This window comes from Bemisia tabaci, chromosome 3, assembly GCF_918797505.1.
Source record: "Bemisia tabaci chromosome 3, PGI_BMITA_v3".
Lineage (NCBI taxonomy): Eukaryota > Metazoa > Arthropoda > Insecta > Hemiptera > Aleyrodidae > Bemisia > Bemisia tabaci.
This window is the reverse complement of record NC_092795.1, coordinates 52664236-52685578: the sequence shown is the minus strand read 5'-3', so window position 1 is coordinate 52685578 and position 21343 is coordinate 52664236. Positions and strand designations below refer to the sequence as shown.

General features: G+C 38.2%; 2 protein-coding genes across 3 annotated transcripts in view; both read right to left on the bottom strand.

Moving 5' to 3' along the window:
- Positions 1 to 4479: 4479 nt before the first annotated feature.
- Positions 4480 to 21343, bottom strand: part of LOC109039774 (protein D1) — a 67417-nt gene continuing 50553 nt past the window's right edge. For both annotated transcript variants that reach the window (XR_011899608.1, XR_011899611.1), the window contains one exon: positions 4480 to 4726. The gene's annotated coding sequence lies outside the window, so the exon portion shown is untranslated. The remainder of the gene's footprint in view (positions 4727 to 21343) is intronic.
- Positions 11672 to 21343, bottom strand: part of LOC109041567 (uncharacterized) — a 71222-nt gene continuing 61550 nt past the window's right edge. Inside the window, exons 4-5 of the mRNA XM_072298654.1 lie at positions 20773 to 20854; positions 11672 to 14195 (exon numbers count right to left, since the gene is read on the bottom strand). Of these exons, the coding sequence (XP_072154755.1) occupies positions 13505 to 14195; positions 20773 to 20854 (773 nt within the window). The 3' untranslated portion in view covers positions 11672 to 13504. The remainder of the gene's footprint in view (positions 14196 to 20772; positions 20855 to 21343) is intronic.

Sequence of the window (21343 nt, the reverse complement as noted above, 5' to 3'; positions counted from 1 at the left end):
ATCGGAATCAGAACGCACGGAAATGTTCAACTAAAATCGACACCAAGAAATCCAAAATCGGCCCATTCGTGTCCAAAATACCGACCACTAAAGGCGGGGGACAGAGCCCCCTTTCAAAAAATTCAACTTCGTTAAATTGACGGAGACTCGTAAAAAATGTGTATTCATAGGTAATCGACCCCAAGGAATCCGAATTTAAGGGTCCCGTTGTTCTCAGAGACTTTTCTGATGGAGCACACGGGTAACCTCCACACCGGTTAAATTTAAAAGTTCAGAGTCCCCTTGTGCCCCATTAGAAAGTCTCTGTGGACAACTCTCACTCTGTGGGCCCTCAAATTCGGATTCCTTGGGGTCGATTACCCATGAACACACATTTTTCCCCAGTCTCCTCATCGATTTACCGAACTAGAATTTTTTTGAAAGGGGGCTCTGTCCCCCAAGAGACGCCAGGGGGGCTCTGACACCATGAAATTCGGATTCCTTGGGGTCAATTCCCTATTCATCCCCGAGATCCTGGACTATGTGCGACCCAAATTAACCGAAAAAAAGGCCTGGTACGGTAGGTCTGGGCCACCCTGTATTCGACTGTAACGATAAACAATGGGACGCGTTTGCTACGGCGCCTTGATACAACTATACAACCTCGACGGATGTCCGTATTGCGTGCAAAAAATTGAAGGCGTTTTGACTCCCTGCTCATGCTACCTGTGGTTGATTCGATCGACAGACGCGTTGGTCGGCGGTGACGGGGACTTGATGCAACTATTTAAACTTGATGGATGTCCGTATCACACCGACTGAAGTGCGAAACCACGTATCTCCATTGCGGTGTTTCTAAATTTCCGTTCTTATTTCATGTCTTCCATGAGAAAAGGTCCAAATTTACGACTTTAAATTTTGAACCAAATCTTCTGCTATGGAATACGAAAAATCATGGGGAATTTAAGTATTATGTTAACCAGCTTCTGGAAAAAAACAATAAAATTTCTAACGAAGTCTGCAACGTCGCAAATGGAGTAACGCCGTCTCTCATTTTGCCCAAAAAAAGGATGTATAAAATTGAAGGCATTATGACCGGCCTCTCTCAACTTATATTCGTCTGTAACGATAAACAATGGGACGCGTTTGCTAAGGCGCCTTGATACAACTATACAACATCGACGGATGTCCGTATTGCGTTCAAAAAATTGAAGGCGTTTTGACTCCCTGCTCATGCTACCTGTAGTTGATTCGATCGACAGACGCGTTGGTCGGGGGTGACGGGGACTTGATGCAACTATCTAAACTTAATGGATGTCCGTATCGCAGCGACTGAAGTGCGAAACCACGTATCTCCATTGCGGTGTTTCAAAATTTCCGTTCTTATTTCATGTTTTCCATGAGAAACGATCCAAAGGAGGGGTATCGTTAAGGTGATTCGATGGACGCCATAATTTGTGTCAGAACGGCATGCGATATATCGCATCAATTGGTTCCATTTTTTCAGCTACTCGTCATTTTTCTCCAATTTTGAGATCGCAATTCTGTTGTCAGGAGACTACAGCAATCACTTACCAATTTTAACAAAGAAATTCAACGTAATAAAGGCGTGGTTTTTTCAGAGAGAAAACATCGCATTCGATACCGATATCGAAACTGCACTCGAATGCGATATTTCTCGATATGCGATATATTCGATATTTCTTCACTATATGCGATTATTCTATAAAAACCACGCCTTTATTACGTTGAATTTCTTTGTTAAAATTGGTAAGCGAGTGCTTTAGTCTCCTGACAACAGAATTGCTATCTCAAAATTGGAGAAAATTGACGAGTAGCTGAAAAAATGGAACCAATTGATGCGATATATCGCATGCCGTTCTGACACAAAATATGGCGTCCATCGAATCACCTTAAGGGCCTTTTTTGGGCCCACCCTGAAATTCCTCAACTCCGCGATTTTTTGGTCATTGAAGGTCTATATTTTACGGAATGCATGATGGTTTGGTCATTTTCAATCTATCTCGGGGTCTACCACTGGCATGATCCGAAAAAAATGGCGCAAAACCAACTAAACGCGAATTGTTCTCGATTTTCCCGAATAACATGTAGAAACGCTGAGCCACAGCGGGAGATAAATACATAAATAGATAAAACATGCATAAAATCCCTACTAATGTGGCCACTGCGTGTGAAAAATAAAGGTTTCCTGAACTTGCGGAATGTTCTTGACGAGGAACAGCCTCCGAATTCTAAAATACTAGGTTTTCCGTGAATTCAGGCGATAAAATATGGCAACAGCGGCTTTTTTAGGGGGCTTTGAATCCAAAAAAGTTTTTTGAGGAAGGTTTTGACCACCCACGTCCATTTATTGTCAAAAAAATTAAACTCTGGCGTAAGATGAGTCGCTTTTTTAAGCCATTTAAAGAACGATGAAAAATAGGAAAATTCTAAAAAGTTTTTTTTAACTGTGATCGCAAGGTTTGACATCAACGACAATTGGCCAAAGTGACTCTCTTACATCCCTAATGAACATACTTGAAGGACTTTTTTGTCCTCCGAAGGGATCGGTATGAAACAGCGCTTTGAATGCCGAAAAACCCGCATTTTTCGCCAAAATTGGCAGTGATAGACCCCGAAATAGATCGAGAATGACCAAACCATTATGCATTCCGTAAAATATAGACCTTCAATGACCAAAAAATCGCGGAGTTGAGGAATTTCAAGGTGGGCCCAAAAAAGGCCCTTAACGATACCCCTCCTTTACGACTTTAAATTTTGCACCAAATCTTCTGCTATGGAATACGAAAAATCAAGGATAATTTAAGTTGTATGTTAACCAGCTTTTGAAAAAAACAAAAAATTTCTAAGGAAGTCTGCAACGTCGCAAAAGGAGAATTGTCGTCTCTCATTTTGCCCAAAAATATGTATGTATAAAATTGAAGGCATTATGGCTTTCCTCTCTCAACTTATATTCGTCTGTAACGATAAACAATGGGACGCGTTTGCTACGGCGCCTTGATACAACTATACAACCTCGACGGATGTCCGTATTGCGTTCAAAAAATTGAAGGCGTTTCGACTCCCTGCTCATGCTTCCTGTTGTTGATTCGATCGACAGACGCGTTGGTCGGCGGTGACGGGGACTTGATGCAACTATTTAAACTTGATGGATGTCCGTTTCGCAGCGACTGAAGTGCGAAACCACGTATCTCCATTGCGGTGTTTCAAAATTTAGACTCGGAAAAAATGTGTATTCATAGGTAATCGACCCCAAGGAATCCGAATTGAAGGTTCCTGTTGTCCTCAGAGACTTTTCTGATGGGGCAAAGGGGTAACCTCCACACCGGTTAAATTTAAAAGTTCAGAGTCCCCTTGTGCCCCATCAGGAAAGTCTCTTTGGACAACGTGGCCCTCAAATTTGGATTCCTTGGGGTCGATTACCCTTGAACACACATTTTTTCGGAGTCTCCTCGTCAATTTACCGAACTCGAATTTTTTTGAATGGGGGCTCTGTCCCCTGCCTTTAGGGTTCGGTATTTTGGACGCGGATGGGCCGATTTTGGATTTCTTGGTGTCGATTTTAGTTGAAAATTTCCGTACGTTCTGATTCCGATTGAATAATTTCAAAATTTTGACATAAACCCTGACTCTTGAAGTACGGACCCCCCTTTTACCCCCCAAGAGACGCCAGGGGGGCTCTGGGACCATGAAATTCGGATTTCTTGGGGTCGATTCCCTATTCATCCCCGCGATCCTGGACTTTGTGCGACCCAAATTAACCGAAAAAAAGGCCTGGTACGGTAGGTCTGGGCCATCCTGTATATTGTATCCTAATGACTCACATAAATAACTTACGTTCATGAGGAATGATTTTGTATAACCAAAACTACGTCCGAAATTATGCCTTCTTTAACTAACAAACCATGCTCTAAATAAGAGGTAGGATCAATTTTGGTATACCTAACGACATACCAATCCACTCATTCTAGAGAAGTAAACAATTGTGTGAATAAGTGAAGCATTTCATCATTTTATTTTCTGCTTTCTTGGGTAAAGGACAATAGTGGCGTAATTTTAAAATCATGATATAAAATACAACAAATGATGACTTAATGAATTACTTAATTTTGGATGTTTTGGAGGATTAAGAACAAAAATATACTGTCAATGTGTATTTATTAGTATGTGTAAACTTGAAAGAAATTTGCAGCCACTGGTCTCCCTAGATAATATGCTCTCCCCTATCTTCCTCCCTTCCTTTCACCCCTCCACCCGCCCCCGCTGCCCTCCGTTTCCACTTCCCTCTCTCTGGCGTCTCTATCTTTTGTACATCAAGTTCGAAAAAACTTACCTCTTTCGGGTTTATTATATTTCGGGAAAAATTCAGAAAAATATTTACTTACATCGATGTTTAATAAGTTTTAGGTTTCATATCACTATTAAAATGTAGAGACAGGGAACTTTTTACAAACTTATGAAATAACGGATGCTTCTGTATTCCTACAGTGGCTTACGGAAATCGGAGCCTACTATATACTCTTTTTATTAGGTAATCATCATACTAATTCCATACATAGAAATAACAGTGCTCTAAATCTACATTTTACAATAATAATACTGCGTGATTGGCACCAGTGCGTCCAGCTGGAAACTGAAGAGCAGGGCATGTTTTTATGATTGGAAACTTGTGTTACTTTCGAGGATATCTCTTGGCAAGAAATTTAACCGGCCTTTGTCACCGTCCCTGAAACCGCAGAGCAAGTTAATCACAATTTGAAGCGAATTGAACTACTTTTTCAATGAATTGGACTAACTATATCAGAATATTCTATACCTATATTAAGATCTGGACCCTAAGGTTGATAATAATACATTAATGAAGGGCCCTTGTCAGAATGAAGATAATTCTCAATCGTGTTGGCACAATGAAAAGAGAAAACTTGTCGTATTTAAAAATGACACAATCTTTCTACGATAGGTATGAAAATCATGAAATAAATAAAGTAAAATGACTACATAAATGCCATTCATGTCCACTTTGCCGAATCAATTTTAAAGAATGGGGTTGAATTCGTCGGCTACCGCGCATAGGGGCGTAACTACATTTTTACGATTTTTCAGGAGAGCGGAAAGAAGATTTTGCAATGTTTCCGCGCTTCGTAATTAGGTCCCTAATTAAAATTTCGAAGTGATTTTTTCAGACATAGAACCAGAAGACGATCTACTTTCAGGATATGTAAGCAAAATACCGAAATGAGTATTAAAACAAGGTGAAAACCCGGTTTTAAAAATATGCGTGTACTTACGCCCCTATGCGCGGCACACGGAGTGGTTAACAGGCGCGATACGCCCCTGATTTCTAACAGTCAGGCAGGAGTCTTCCTCTTCTAGGTATCGCCATCGACCATGTAGCATATCATTATGTTATCGTTTAATGGCGTTAATTGTTTTGAATTATTTCTTTGTTTATTTGCTGCCTGTAAAGGTATTTGTTCCATATGAAGAGTACTAAAAGGAATTTGCAATTAAGGAAACAATTTTTTCAACTTACAATTTTTCCTCCAGTAACAGTTGCAAAGATTGTGACTATAACTCGTTTAACTCTACTTTCTGTGGAAAAAAGGAACGAAGATGAAGAAGAAGAAATTTAAAATACTCTTTATATCTTTAACGTTTAAAATAAAGTTATTAATATGTATTGAAAAAAAATGGCCGGGATAATAATCGTAAAATCTATTACACTTCGTTTTCCATAATTTCTTCTTTTTCTTCGTTTCTTTTCTCTCTAATTGCAGATATTCTGTAATTTGAACTGTAAATTGTTATAAAAATTAATATTCTATTGTTCGCAAATTATACGGGATGATCTCCTGAGCAGAGTGCTGATAGATTGGCATGTTTTTCATTGGTTAAAGGTCTCATTTTAAATTAGGTTTTGTTGAGGCTGAACGATTTAACTTTTGATTAAGTCTAACTTCGAAACGTTTAATGTTCTCTTTGCAATGATCGTGGCAAAAAAAAACTCTGCACCTAAGACATGGTGCGCACATATCTCTCCGGCATTGGACGCACTGGTTCCCCGTGGGGACACAATTTTGGGGTTTAAACATCGATAATGGCTCGGTGTCAGAAAATGAGAAATTGTCACAATGAGGATCGTTTTATTTTCTTGAGTTTTGATTGAGAGACTTCATCTGAATCAGAAACATCAATATCTAATTCGTATTCACTAAAACTGCGTTCGCTGCTTTCCGTTGCTGTGATTATCTCATAGTGATAATGCTTGTTGCGCATAAACCATACGCACACGCGAACCCATTTTGAATTCTGATTTATGTCTCGATGGTATAAAATCAAACTGTTACGAATGCACATTATTTGCAGTTTAAAATCCTACTCGACAAGCACAAAGCACAAGCATGTTTTTTTCTAAACCAAATCGCGACCGAAGATCATAGAACTTGCCACCCGAAATGCACCTCACCTACCGGTCAGCCAACACGCTAGGTAAATTTTGAGAGAGACTGAAGTAGACTTGGAAATTGAAGGTATAATCTGACGTGACCTCTCCAAGTTTTACAGCATTCCCACGTTTTCCATTCATTTGCAAGTTTTTGTTCAATACTTTTGTCTGATTATTAGGCCATGAGATGTTGAAACCTTTCAAAGAAAAAAGAGGTCTTCGGTAAGCATCAAGCCAGTTTTGACGCCCGAAATCATGCAGTAAATGCAGCTGGTACGATTTTCACGAATTCTGGTCGTTTTCATACATGCCGATGAATGCCAGACTTCAATCGCTGGCACCGGCAAGGAGATTGCCAAATTTATTTAAAGTCGCTGGAGCTTTAAACACAGTGCATATAAGCAGATCATTTTGCCAATTTGGTACCAATGTTGGCATTGTAAAACACGGAAAGGCATTCTGTTGATGCGTATGGAAAAGAGAGTGAAAGCCGATCGGGATTTTCCCGAAGGATAGAGGCTGTCCCTCGAAGAACTGACCATTGAGTGCGGGCGGATGAGTAGAATGGACCCAGGTAGCGCCGCGCATACAGGCGTAACAGCTGAGCTATCCCCGTTTCGCGCTGATACGCCTCTATGCGCGCTCACGAGGAGAGCAAAATGTAGTTACGCCTATATGTTTTTGCTTAATAACTCAAAAACTATTCGGGTTTGAGCTTTCAAAGTAAGCTAGATCGAAAGAGCACCCTCTATTACATAAGAATCGACCAAAAACTCAAAATGTCAAAATCTGCGGTTACGCCCCTATGCGCGGTAGGCGACGAATTGATGACTAATTATTTAGCACAAATTGCAGACGATGGTATATTTTTTTTATTAATTTCGTTCTCCTTCCCGCACTACTTATTTTTATACTGGCGATGGAAACTGAATTAATATAGCCTACATCAGGTACTTATCTCTAAGTAAATAAAGTGTCGATGGTTAATAAATAAACAAGACATTTCCACATAGCTACAATAAAATTGTCTCTATACGTGGTAAAGAAAATACTAACTTCCATCAACTTCATCCTCTTATCTTGGAATAATCAGACGCACTTGATAAAGGCGTATCGCCATATCATTGAAATAATCATACAATCTCAGTTCCCGACAAAGTATGATTGAAAATTGGACAAAGTATGAAATGAAGAATTTTAGGTTGACAAAAGACTCTATTGGTGACCCGTAGCGTTCGTGAAAAATAACTCATTATATTATTGAAGCTGCGATCCAGCCTCATGCTTTTAGAACTGGGAACGCCCACCAATGTACCAATCAATTGGAGTCTTCTTTTAATTTTATAAGTCTTTTTATACTGTAAAAAATATTTCATATCATGGTGAAAATTTATAGAATCGAGAATTTATATGAGTACAGTATGGATTTTTCGAGTCAGCGTCCAACATTAATTCGAAGGTTCACATACAATGTTGAATGAACCCTTTTTCAGTCTCATGACCGGAACCATCATGTCATTTTTTGTGCATAATGTGTATCCAATAGCATACATGCTGTAATCACTCTATAACGAGAATTCAAGGACCTGACCGATATCCTCGTCCTCGACAGGTTTTCGTTATTTACGATAGTCGATCAGAAAAAGACGGACGCGCTCTGATATCGATGACTCAACCGTAATAGACTAAGGTATCATTGAGGGGTGCAAGTTCTTTAATTTTAAGATCCTTCGATCCTTGAATTGTAGGTTTTCTGTGTGCTCCAGTCGGAAAATGTGTGTGCCTACAGTCGGATCGACACTGAGAAATTACAAATTTTCAGCGATTAAAGCGCTCACCGTATAGTGAGCGCGCAATGCGTGAAGTATTCATTCATTCTTGTAGGCGCTAGATCATGAAAATATGCGAGTTTTTGCAAAAGAGGCCAATACTCGTGGTTATCAGAGATGTCCCATGTATCCCAAAAAAAGTACATCAGTTTCGAACTGACTTGTTCGAAACGGATAATACAACTTTGAAAATTTTGCGACCTAAGTAAAAAAAAGTCAGGACTAACCTTTAAATCGGAGTAGAAGAACCAGTAAAACCATGCAGAGTGGATTTATCGCAACATATGAGCGGTAGAAATCTAACGCATATATATTTCTAAAATATCCCTTTAATTTACTTTATAATACACACGTAAGGAAACTTCATTTACAAAACTGATTCATATCTAATAGTTTTGTGTTTCACGTATGAATAAACACATATTTTTACTGAATAATGAACTATTCTAAGCCACCTCAGGAAGGAAGTAAACAGATTTTCATTTTATTTTTACAAACAATGGTAAGTTCAAATCCATATCAAATTATTTATTTCACAATTAAAAGCTTTTTGCACCCAACTTGCAAAGTAGTCACTCCAACGGCTGACAATCAGTGTATGTCAACAATTGGCTCTTTTTGAACAATTATGCCTTTCAACAACAAAATCATCTCGTGTCGTAATTGATAAAATATGCGCATGGGTTTTTTTCCCCCAAAAAAGGATTTCATTTTCAGTCCATGAACTGTCTAGACTTGATAAATAAATATCCGATTTGATTAACTGATAGACTTAGCCGATTAAAATTAATTGAGTAAGATGATAATAATTATATCACTAGGTATGCTTCCTATCTGATAAAAATGAAAAGTTTTCATTGATTCGTAACTCCCCGTGGCTCCTATCAGTTTTGATAGGACTGCGTGATATTTTTGGAGAAAACAGCCACGTGGTATAATTTCAAACCACCGGTACGACAAATATTTTTAGAATTGACCAAACATGAAGCAGAATTCGACATCGAAGTCATCAATAAAAAAGGAAGACCGCACTAAAACGCGGACGCCCTATCCTGCGCAATACCACGACTCGCAGAATGCAGCAGCATATTACATCAAATCGAGCTGTTCTACATACATTTGACAGCGTTTAGACCTTAATAGCTGTTCAAACCGATTGATCAACTACAACTACATTACTCGTATTGAATAAATATAATTTATTTGTTTGTTGTTCATCTTATCCTTCAAATGCTTCTTACATTCTCAACACACGTGTACCTGCTGCTATAATGAACAAAATAATATGAAAAAATAGTTGAAAATTATTAGAAAAGAGAACTAACATGAGCATGATTAAATACCCCCTTTTTTTATTTTTTATTTATGAACAAAACTACAGAGTATTAATTGTTTTTACAGTAAAATACCCCTTAAAATCACATTTAACAGCCTTCATATTGACCCGCCGCGATCTGAAACGTTACACCTACGCCCAATATAATGGGCCTGTTGCAAACTTTTGCTAGAGCAAAACTAAGAGTTGTTTCTTACAGATAATGCCTCAAAAATCACGATGAGCGCATTGGCAAAGTCTGAAATTCACTCATAACTTCACAATCTGCGTAAGAAATTTGCGGTTTTTTGAGCTTCCCGCTTCGAAAACGATACTACGGTACAGGTGAACATTTTGTTAGAGGAGTCGTTCCATTGGCGGCAATACTCATCATGGCCGACGCCAGTCCGCCAAAACACGTGTGATGGGACGAGATAACACCTGAACAGGATTAAACCACATAACAATCGGCGTGTTTACGTTCATATTTTCCTCGCCCGCCTTAATTGACCTTGAACTCTCCTCGAATTACGCGAGGAACTGCGCAAGCGTCGGCCATGATGAATATTGCCGACGATGGAGCGACTCCTCTAACAAAATGTTCACCTGTGCAGTGGTATCGTTTTTGAAGCGGGAAGCTCAAAATAACGCAATTTTCTTACGCAGATTGTGAATTTATGAGTGCATTTCAGACTTTGCCGATGCGCTCATCGTGATTTTTGAGGCATTATCTATAGGAAACAACTCTTCATTCTGCTCTAGCAAAAGTTTGCAACAGGCCCATTATGACTTTCATAGTTCTTGATTCTCGTCTTGCTTTCCAATGTTCGATTCCAAAACCGCCACTTGTTGCGGTTAAATTGACGGTAATTCAATTTTTAGGAATTGTCGCAATTCATTCGCCGGAATACCATTGAAAAGAGCATTGCGGGTCCCTTAGTTGAATTTTTGAGAGTTTTTCTTGGCAAAAAAAAAAAAAAAAAAAAAAAAAAAAAAAAAAAAAAATTTAAATTCCCAGGGAGACTTCACACCGTGATTTCTAGCGGGTTTTAATGCTCTTAACATTCCAATTTGCCATCCTTCCTTCCTTCCTGACATTAAATTTAAAAATACGAATACGTAAAACTACAAATATTTCTTACGTTAAAAATATACATACATGTTTTTCTTTAAAAACAAAAGAAAAGTCACTTACATCAGGCACAAATTCGCTTTCATTTTGCTATTCTATTCTTGATTCAAAATGAAATCTTCCTGACGGCATACTCACGGATATTTCTGCCTAAATCGAGTTACTTTTTTCTCTAATAAAATTCAATAATTATGCTAAACAATATGATGTACGCATGCTAAGACTTACTGAGTTTCTTACTAACACTCTCTTTTTGTGCCGAGGTGTCTTAATTAATTTTGCAAGGGGAGCTCCGTGAACTTAAAGGATGCCTTTCATCCTCAATATGTTAGAGCGCCTTCAATTTCGTATTATACTGTGTAACACTTCTGTTGTGAAATAGTTGATCGAGGCGCCGTGGCAGGTTGCGGCGCAGCGGGCAGGATCGACCAGCGCGACATGCGCATTAGCGCCTACAAACCTAACAAGGATACCTCACGCATTGCGCAATGCGTGAAGTATCCCTGTTAGGTTTGTAGGCGCCCGCGCCAGTGCGCGTGTCGCGCTGGCAGCACGCGGCTCCGCCCTGTATTAGGCTGTATTAGGCAAATTCTGTTTGCCGCGCATGGATTCCGCGCTTATTTACGCACTCATACAAGCGCACGGCGCCAGGGTGGCTCCGCTTCTTTACCGTGTTTTTATGTGCGAGCACTGATCCGGCCGTATTATCGCTTGGGCCTATCGACCTTGGTTTCTTCCATAAATGATACAAGTACTGCAGTAACGGCAAAATAGCAAGCCCTTGATCTACATTTCTTAGCCTCTTACAACAAGTTTGGAAGATTTTTTACCATGACCAGGGCCGAGCAGAATTTAGATCCAAACTCTATATTTGGCCTGTTCTTTCTTAAAATCCCACTTTTAAGTGAGGGAAACTACATTTTGAAAGGTAAAGAAACTCGTTCAAGATATAGAATAAAAATCCTCATATCAGGTCAATCGAGGTGCGGTATTTATTTTAATAACAAAAAAAGACGCAATACATTCTACGTGGAGCAAGAATTAATCTTTATAACAGCACAAAAACATAAAAGTCGAAAACCCTACGATAGATATTTTGTGCGTATTATCTAACAATTTACTAATTTACCTATTTATTTACAAAAATAAAATTAATTTGGAAAAAAAGTTAATGGATTTATTTAATTTCTTCTTGTACACATAAATTCACTAATATCCAAACTTTTACATAATTGAAATAATGATAATTATGTAATGTCTATGTGTCTCAGATGTCAGAACAAAAGGAAGACAAATAGAAACAACCAGATTTTACTCAGGGCAGAGAGGCTAAAGTTCTTGGAAAATCTGAAAATTTATCTATCGTCTTTGAATGCTTTAAATATTAATTGTCAAGTTCAATTAGACAATTTTTTGTACTGTTCCAAATTTTTAGCATATCACATTTGAGGTTTTGCAAACTCCTTCCGACGATATGACGGTCATGTTTAGTACATTCAATGTACTAAACGACGATTTGCACGACAATGTACTACATTGTCGTGCAAATACGTTTTTCACGCCAAACAAAAAAATAAAACGATCTCTTAAAACTCTATAATGCGTAATAAACTTTGCCTCTTGAAGGACATGCACTCATACATAGCAATAACTTGTGACATATTGTGATTTGTTGCAAGTTATCGTTGAAATAAGGGCAGAACCATTAAATGAGAGAAAAAGATAGGATGAAATCAAGAAAAATCATTTACAAAGATACCCGTGGACACGAGGGCAAGCATTAATCTAAAAAAAATACGCATAGGAGAAAACAAGGTGTTAGAATGGGGGTGACATCAAGAAATCAGGCGGAGTTTTTTTATCTCAGGGCAGGGGGAGCATATTGAACGCGGTGAGAGAATGCGAACGAATAGGATGCAATCCATTGAATGTGCGTGTGAACATTCAATGGAAGTTATCGATTACAAATCCTGCAGATTGAGGGTAGGGGAGGGGGTTATGATGCAGTAAATGCATAACTTACTGTTTACGATCTAAAGAAGAGAGTCAGTCTTTTGAAAACACGAAGATCCATCAAAAAAGTGGGGTCCTAAAGATAAAGGAGAGAGTATCGATCTCATGAGAAAATATACACTGAAAAAGAAGGTGCTTGACTCGAGCATAGTAGTTCTTGAATTTGCGGCCAAGAATCTGTTTTATCTTGATTTAAGCTGGATTTTTCTCGATACAAGCAAAATATTTCTTGGGTTAAGCAAAAAAGTAATTTCTGTTAAGCAGCAAAATTCTTGATTTAAGAAAAAAATACTTCTTGGCGGCAAATTTAAGATTCTTTTTTTTCACTGTACAATGGAAGAAGCCGAGGCATTCATGGCTTGGGATTAATAAATGTTTTAGAAAAACTTTATCTGCTTCCATTTGAAATTGAGAGCTAGGCAGGATGTTAATTGCGCGTAAAAATGAATGGACGCGAGTACAGTATGTGCTTTTCTGTAGTTAGGTACATTGGATGCATTTGCTACCATTGGTCCCACGCGTGGCGTGGGTTCAGTGCTAGTTCTACATAAGACGAAGTCAAAAGCGTACTTACCGATGAATACGTATGGCACGCTGAAAATATGAGCGACCTTTTGGACCAGAAACTTTTTGGGGATTCCCATCATATATTGAAAAAAGAAAACGGTCTCATTTTTGTAAAACGCCATAATGAACAGACGTAAAGGTACTTTTCACGGCAAGACGTTGATGATGCGGGACTAGAATAAAATCCATCAAAAGAAAATTTTTTAAATTTCATCTTTATTTTCATTTTTCTTTTTCTTTTCCCGTTTCTTTTTATCTTTATTTTTCTTTTCCTCTTTATCTTCATTTTCTTTCTTCCTTTTATCTTCATTCTTCTTTTTCTTTTCATCTTCATTTTCCTTTTCAACTTTATTTTCTTTTTTCTTTTCAGCTTCATTTTCTTTTTTCTTTTTATCTTTATTTTCATTTTCCTTTTCATCTTTATTTTCCTTCTCCTTTTTATCCTTCGTCTTATTTTCATGTTCACTTTTTTTATTGTCTTTTTCTTTGTCACTCTCATCGTCCTCATTCTTAACTTGATCTTCATCTCCCTCATCATCATCATCGTCATCGTCATCTTCATAGTAATCAGCGTAAGGTCCTGATTTTTCTTCCTCCACCTTCTTCTTCGACTTCTTCCCTCTTCGTCTTTCACTCCTGCTCAGCTTCAGTTCCTTCTCGAACTCCTCGTCACTTGGGATTGAGGGGATGGTGAGGCCTACCATTTGCGGGTTCATGCTGATGCCCTCCCAGTCTGGGGGCACTTCAATCGTCGTATGAGCGTAGTAGTCCGTCGTTGACTGAGGCACATCCGTCTCAACTGTGAGGAAGTTGGCTGCCACCGGCTCTCTTAAGCTATATTTTTCGGCAAACTTCAGTGTCGACGAGTTCCCTCTTGCCCTATTTATTGGCTCCCTGAAAATGAAAATGGAAATGGTTACATAAAACAGGAGGAATAACGAGGAAAGTGACTTTTTAAAAAACTTCTCCGCTTATTTTGCAGTCACGGGTAAAATCTTACGATCTGTTTCTTGTTTGATAATATAAAGGCATAATTAGAAGCAAATGACCTCTTTTGTCCCTCCTATCCTTATAGATAGAAGTAATTACGTCGGATCTCGACAAAAAAGAGCAAATTCACCCAGTAAATTATTGTGAAACATCAACAATGAGTGGGATTCGAAGCGTCGCTTCGAATTCGCGCATCTCTAAAATCATAACAATGTATCGAGTCTCTCACCTATTGGATGTAAACCAGAATAAACTACACTCTTCTTACTGATGTCGTCGCGTACGTGTCTAATCATACCCGCTATCCCCGCTATATCATAATAGGTTATGGCCCAGTGCTTTAGTGTGTGTAGTGTGCAACTTTAAAAAAAAAAAAAAAAAATGGGCTGGTTTACGGATAGTTCGGAAGAAAAAGAGAACCAAATTGACTTAATCGCCGTTTTATTAGGACTATGGTGCGTTGTCGTTACAAAAAGGCATTCTCGACTCTCGAAGCAGGTTAAAGCACTAGAAGTGCGCGTCGCGAAATTATAAGTGCGAAAAATGAAAAAAAACTGAAACGGGTAAATAACAGAATACTTGACGAAATATAACGCGTTTTCTTCCGCCAGAAACTAGGTGCTACAGTTTCAAAAAAATTATTGGTGCAAACAAGGAAACTGTATCGTTATTGTCAAAATCTGAAACGGGTAAATAACAAAATACTTGACGAAATATAACGCGTTTTCTTCCGCCAGAAACTAGGTGCTACAGTTTCAAAAAATTATTGGTGCAAACAAGGAAACTATATCGTTATTGTCAAAATCTGAAACGGGTAAATAACAAAATACTTGACGAAATATAACGCGTTTTCTTCCGCCAGAAACTAAGTGCTACAGTTTCAAAAAAAAAAAAAATTATTGGTGCAAACAAGGAAACTATATCGTTGTTGTCAAAAAAAAAAAAAAAAAAAAAAAAAAAAAAAAAAAAAAAGTTCGTCCGTCTCGTGTATCAAAAAGCGCTACGTCCACAAAAATTCAAGATGAGTGACGAGCATACACAATACTCTCAGGTTGAAAAGCTGAAGGACGTCGAAAACTTTAAGCTTTGGGAATTTCAAGTGAAAGTGCTGTTCAAAGCAGTTGGAGCCATCGAAATAGTAGAAGGAACATCCAGTGATCCGGGACCCTCAGCAGAAAGAAGGCAAGAAAGAAGTGATTGGGCGCTGAAAGATGGCAAAGCGCAACGAATCATCATGTCGACCGTCGACAGAAGCCTACTCGCCCATCTCCTTGAGTGCAGTAATTCAAAAGAAATGTACGACAAATACAAGGAAATGTTCGAAAACAAAAACGATGAGCGTAAGTGCATACTTATGCAAGATTTCCTGAACTACAAAATCACTCGTGGAGAAAATGTTGCCACATTTCTAAGCAAAATCTCAAACCTGTTTGCCAGTCTGAAAGCCGTGGAGCCGACCTTAACAGATGACCTACTAATGAACAAAATTATATGCTCACTACCAGAAAAATTCAACCCGTTCGTCACTGCATGGAGGCTTAATGGCAGCAAAAAACTTAGTGACCTCATTGCAAACTTGGTGAGTGAAGAGCAAAGATGGCTTAAAAACACAAATGAAGAACCAGTGGCCTTTATGTCTTCAAAAGACACAGTCTGCAGAAATTGCAACCGGAAAGGCCATAAAGCCCGCTTTTGCTATCAAAACAAGAAAGACAACGACAGGAATGAAAGTTCATCAAGCAGAAACCCTAAAAAACAGAATAAATTTTGTGAAATTTGTAAGAAAAAATCTCACGAGGCCCGTGAATGCAACTTTCGTCCGGGCGGAAAATGGGATCCAAATAATAAAAATGAAGAAAAAGACGACAAAAAGGTCTCATTTTTAGCTCTAAAAAAGGGTGATGAAAATTCCATGACTTGGGTCATTGACAGCGGATCGAGTTCACACATGACCTACAACGAACTTGCCTTGACAAACGTGCAACAAATAGACACAGAAATCAGCGTTGCAAAAAAGGGTGCCGCGCTGCAAATCCGGAAAAAGGGCGACATCGAAGCCGATCAATGCGTACTCAAGAACGTATTGTACACCCCACACGTCGCAAGAAATCTAATATCAGTTAGTGCAATCGTGGAAAGTGGCGGACAAGTTATTTTCACAAATGAAAGCGTGCAAATCATGAAAAACGGAAGTGTCATCCTTGAAGGCCAAAAGGAAGAAAATGGACTCTTTTTAGTGAACCTGAACATTCAAGACAAGGGTCAAGCCCTTATAGCTCAAAAAAGTGAAAATGCAATGATTTGGCATTTGAGACTAGGGCATCTTGGTGTAACAAATATGCTCAAGCTGTCAAAATTGTACGATGACACCAGTCTGCAGTTCAATAAGCAAGAACTCGAAAAACTGATAAAGGATTGTGACGTGTGCTATAAAGCAAAAATGACGCGAAAACCGTTTGGTGAAGGCAGAGATAACGCAACGAGACCTCTAGAAATCATAGTTAGTGACGTAGGAGGTCCAGTCACACCAAAAACATACGACCAGAAGGCTTATTACGTTTCTTTCCGTTGCGACTACACCGGCTATGTGGAAGTTTATCTACTTAGCGCCAAAAGCGAAGTTTTCTCAGTGATGCGTGAATATATCGCGAAAGCAGAAGCAAAATGGGGTACTAAAGTTCATAAGTTTAGGTGTGACAATGGAGGCGAATACTCATCAAACGAACTAAAAGATTGGTGTAAAGACAAAGGCATCATTTTAGACTACACGCCTAGTCACACACCCCAATTAAACTCGAAAGCGGAAAGGCTAAATCGAAGTCTACTTGATAAAACAAGAGCCTTACTTATAACATCTGGAGTTAACAAAGAACTCTGGGGCGAAGCCTTAAGATTTTCAGCAGCGTTGTTGAACCGTACTCAGTATGCAGAAAAAGAGTTCACCCCGTACGAGAACTGGCATAAGCGCAAACCTGATTTACATGCCCTGAAAGTTTTTGGATGTTCAGTTTTCGCAAAAGAACTTGGATATCTTAAGAAACTTGATGACAGATGCGAAAAAAAGGTCTTAGTTGGCCTTGCGCCTGTTGGGTATCGCTTATGGGATCCAGTGAAACGCAAAATAACAATCTCTCGGGACGTCAAATTCAAAGAAGACGAACTCGAAAATAAAAGAAATAAACGTGAAGATAATTTTGCCATTATTGGCAACATCGAAGAAAACGTTCCACAAATCAACCAAAACAACACTCAGAAATATCAAGTTGAAGCTCAAGGTGAAAACCTCACACAGAATGCTGAACATGCAGAAGAAGACACCGGAGCGACGGCAGAAGAAGAGGATGATGAACTAGACCCTGACCTAGCATATCTTTTCGATTCGAGTATGAGTGACGCAGAAAACACAATGATCCAAGACCCCAACTGGCTACCCGGTGATAGTGACCTTCACGCCGAAGAAACCATTGAATTCACAGATGAAGATGATGACTCAGACCGTAGGTATCCAGATCGACCCAGGCAAGCTCCAGAATTTTACCAGTGTTCGATGCTCACGCAGGGACAAGATGACACCGAACCATTGACCTACTCTCAGGCACTGAAATCAGGTGAGGCAGAACAGTGGACAGCAGCCATGGTAAGAGAGTATGAATCCTTAATTAAAAACAAAACTTGGATCTTAGTAGAACGACCAAAAAATCAAAATATCATTACATGTAAATGGGTGTATAAAAAGAAAAAAAACGAAAATGGCAAGACCGTGAGATATAAGAGTAGACTATGTGCCAAAGGTTTCTCTCAAAAATTGGGTATTGATTATCATGAAACCTTTTCACCAGTAGTAGGAAACTGTGTAATCCGATTCCTCTTGGCGTTAGCAGTGACTTTAAAACTAAATATACATCATTATGATGCAACCTGTGCTTTTTTAAACGCAAAATTATCTGAGCGAATTTACATGGAGCAGCCGCAAGGCACTGTAAGTAAAGGTAACGAAAGCAAAGTTTGTTTGCTACAGAAATCTCTTTATGGACTGCGTCAAGCGTCAAGAGAATGGTACAATTTAATTAACCAAATATTATTAACCCTAGGATTTAAGAGATCAGTACTACAAGCTTGTGTTTACTTTAAGATATCAAACAATTCGATTTTAATCATAGCGTTATTTGTTGATGATTTTTTAGTCCTCTGGAACAAAAATGAACAACTAGAACAGCTAAAAAGAGATTTGAAAGGCAAATTTGATTTGGTTGACTTAGGCCCTGTGCAACAGTTTCTGGGCATACAGATAAAGCATGATAGCGCAAAAGGCACTTTAAGTCTTAATCAGAAACCTTATATCTTAGATCTTTTAAAAAAATACAATATGAAGGACTGCAACCCTATAGGCACACCATTAGAAGTTCGTCCATCAAAAGTTATACCAACCGAAGAGTTGCAAGTAGCTAAGGACGTTCCATATCAAAACCTAATTGGGGGATTAATGTATCTTGTTGTTTGTACTCGGCCTGATATTGCTTACGCAGTAAGCTACCTCAGTCAGTATAACAAAAAACCCACTCAAAACCATTGGAAATCAGCAAAACGAGTACTTCGATATTTAAAATATACCATAGATAAATGCATCATTTATAAGTTCAAGCCAGGGATACCTAAGCTACTAGCATACTCCGACGCTGACTATGCAAACGACGTAATTGATAGAAAATCATACGGTGGATACGTGTTTTTTATGGCTGGAGGACCCATATCATGGGAGAGTAAAAAAATGGCTACCGTTTGCCAATCGAGTTGTGAAAGTGAATATTTGGCACTAAATTCCGCAGCAAAAATGGCATGTTTTCTACAGAATTTTTACAATGAACTTTTCCAAAACCTAAAATGTGAAATCATACTAAATAGTAAATTAGAGACGACTGTTTTCACAGACAGTCAATCCGCAAAAACCTTGGCGGAAAATCCGATATTTCACCCAAAAACAAAACATATAGAGGTGAAATACCATTTTATTAGGGAAAAAGTACTAGAAGGAAAATTCATTTTAAAACATGTTTCTACCACGGATATGATAGCCGATGTGCTTACAAAAGCCTTGCCCAAGCCTAGCCATAAGAAACACACTGATATGATGTTACATTAACTTATTTGACATTATGATATCCAGGTGGTGGGTCTCATACTTGCTAAAACCATTAAAGCATCTATAATTTGTTCTTAATGACCTTATAATCATAATCATAATAATCAAATAATCAAAAAAAAGTGAGTGAAAGAAAGTTTCAGATTTTAAACAACTTTTTTTCTTTTCTTCATAACGTCCAATTTTCAAAAAACAGATTCCGAAGAAAAGTAGTCATGCGTCTCAAGGCTAATTTTTTCTTTTTTCCTCATTCAAAGAATTTCAATGTGACTCAAGAGAAAAAAGAAAAACAATTTCTTTTCCGTGTGTTACAAAATCCTTTCATGATGCATGTCTAACCTGTTTATTCTTTTCAGAAGAAAGTCATAACCAACGATATTTGTAAATAGTCTTAAGTCAAATGTGCGAGAGACCTAGGAAATTTTAGACGCCTCGTAAGGGCAATAACAAGGAAGTAGAGAGATACGCGCCTCGTAAGGGCATGATGCAACGAGTCAGAAAATTCATGACACAAAAATTTCACCTCTCCAAAACAGACAGTTTTTCCTACCAATTGTTTACACGAATAATCGTTTCAAAAATTGAGGTGGTGTATTGTGAAACATCAACAATGAGTGGGATTCGAAGCGTCGCTTCGAATTCGCGCATCTCTAAAATCATAACAATGTATCGAGTCTCTCACCTATTGGATGTAAACCAGAATAAACTACACTCTTCTTACTGATGTCGTCGCGTACGTGTCTAATCATACCCGCTATCCCCGCTATATCATAATATAAATAAGTCAGGGTGTGTTTTTTTGAGTGTGATTTGTTAGTTAAATCTTAAAAATTAACTGTAAAGCATAGTATTTGTAACAAATCGAAGTTTTACGTGAATGAGTGGGTCTTTCTTTAAGAAATATGATAGTTTACGTCATCAACAACAGTGATGTATGAATGCATACCTTAGTTTCCCTTATACATGCTTCATTATCACTGATACACACATTTGTAATGATTACGTTACGTTCAGCATGAATGAAACCATGGACACATAAACCATGGAATGTACCTACTTCCTACTCCCACAATAGCGGATGTAATCAATCATAGTGTCAATGGTCAGTTACATCCGACACTATTGGGTGTGCTTGGTATTTTTTCTACTAGGTATCAACTAATTTCTAACTCTAAATATTAAACCACAATTAATTAGTACTCAGACCAACAATTGTGCGTGTCCTTCAGGGTCTTAAAATTCATTTTACGGAAGAAAAAACAACCGTGACTAGTTTAGAGTCTCGTGAGTAATGACGTTTGTGATTATCATTCAACTTTCAAAAAATACAAAATATCTTACATTTTTGTGAGTTTTCTTTCGTAAAATTTGATTCTTCTACTACCGGGTTGTTGGAATACTACAAATACAATCCGATGTGAACCTACAAAAATTGTAGGACAGAAATTATTATAGATACATGATTGAACTATTAACATACATTAAAATAAGCATTGCTCGCTGAGATATTAATAATTTCAACTAAAACTAATCTTTAAATAAATTATGTGAAAAATTTAACGGTATAATAAACTATTAACATCCGATTTTTAAGCATCAAGAAGTGAGTCTGAACTTTGTTTAGTTTGAACGCCATGAGACTCCGTGTAATACTGAAACTTCAAACACGTATTTTTTGAAATATAAATAACTGAATTCATGCGCCTTGTCCTTCAAGCTCCTCGTATGCAGTTGGTGTGTGTTACTTCTCATGATACATATATACTTCAGAATCGTGCTTAGATCTGCTGATTGAACGGCAACATGATGCGGCGGCGACATATCGACGGCGTAATAGTCTGCAGTCACATATTATCTCGTTTGAGGTGTCTGAAAATCTCCGCCTCTGTGTTATTTTTTTGAAGTAGGTCAA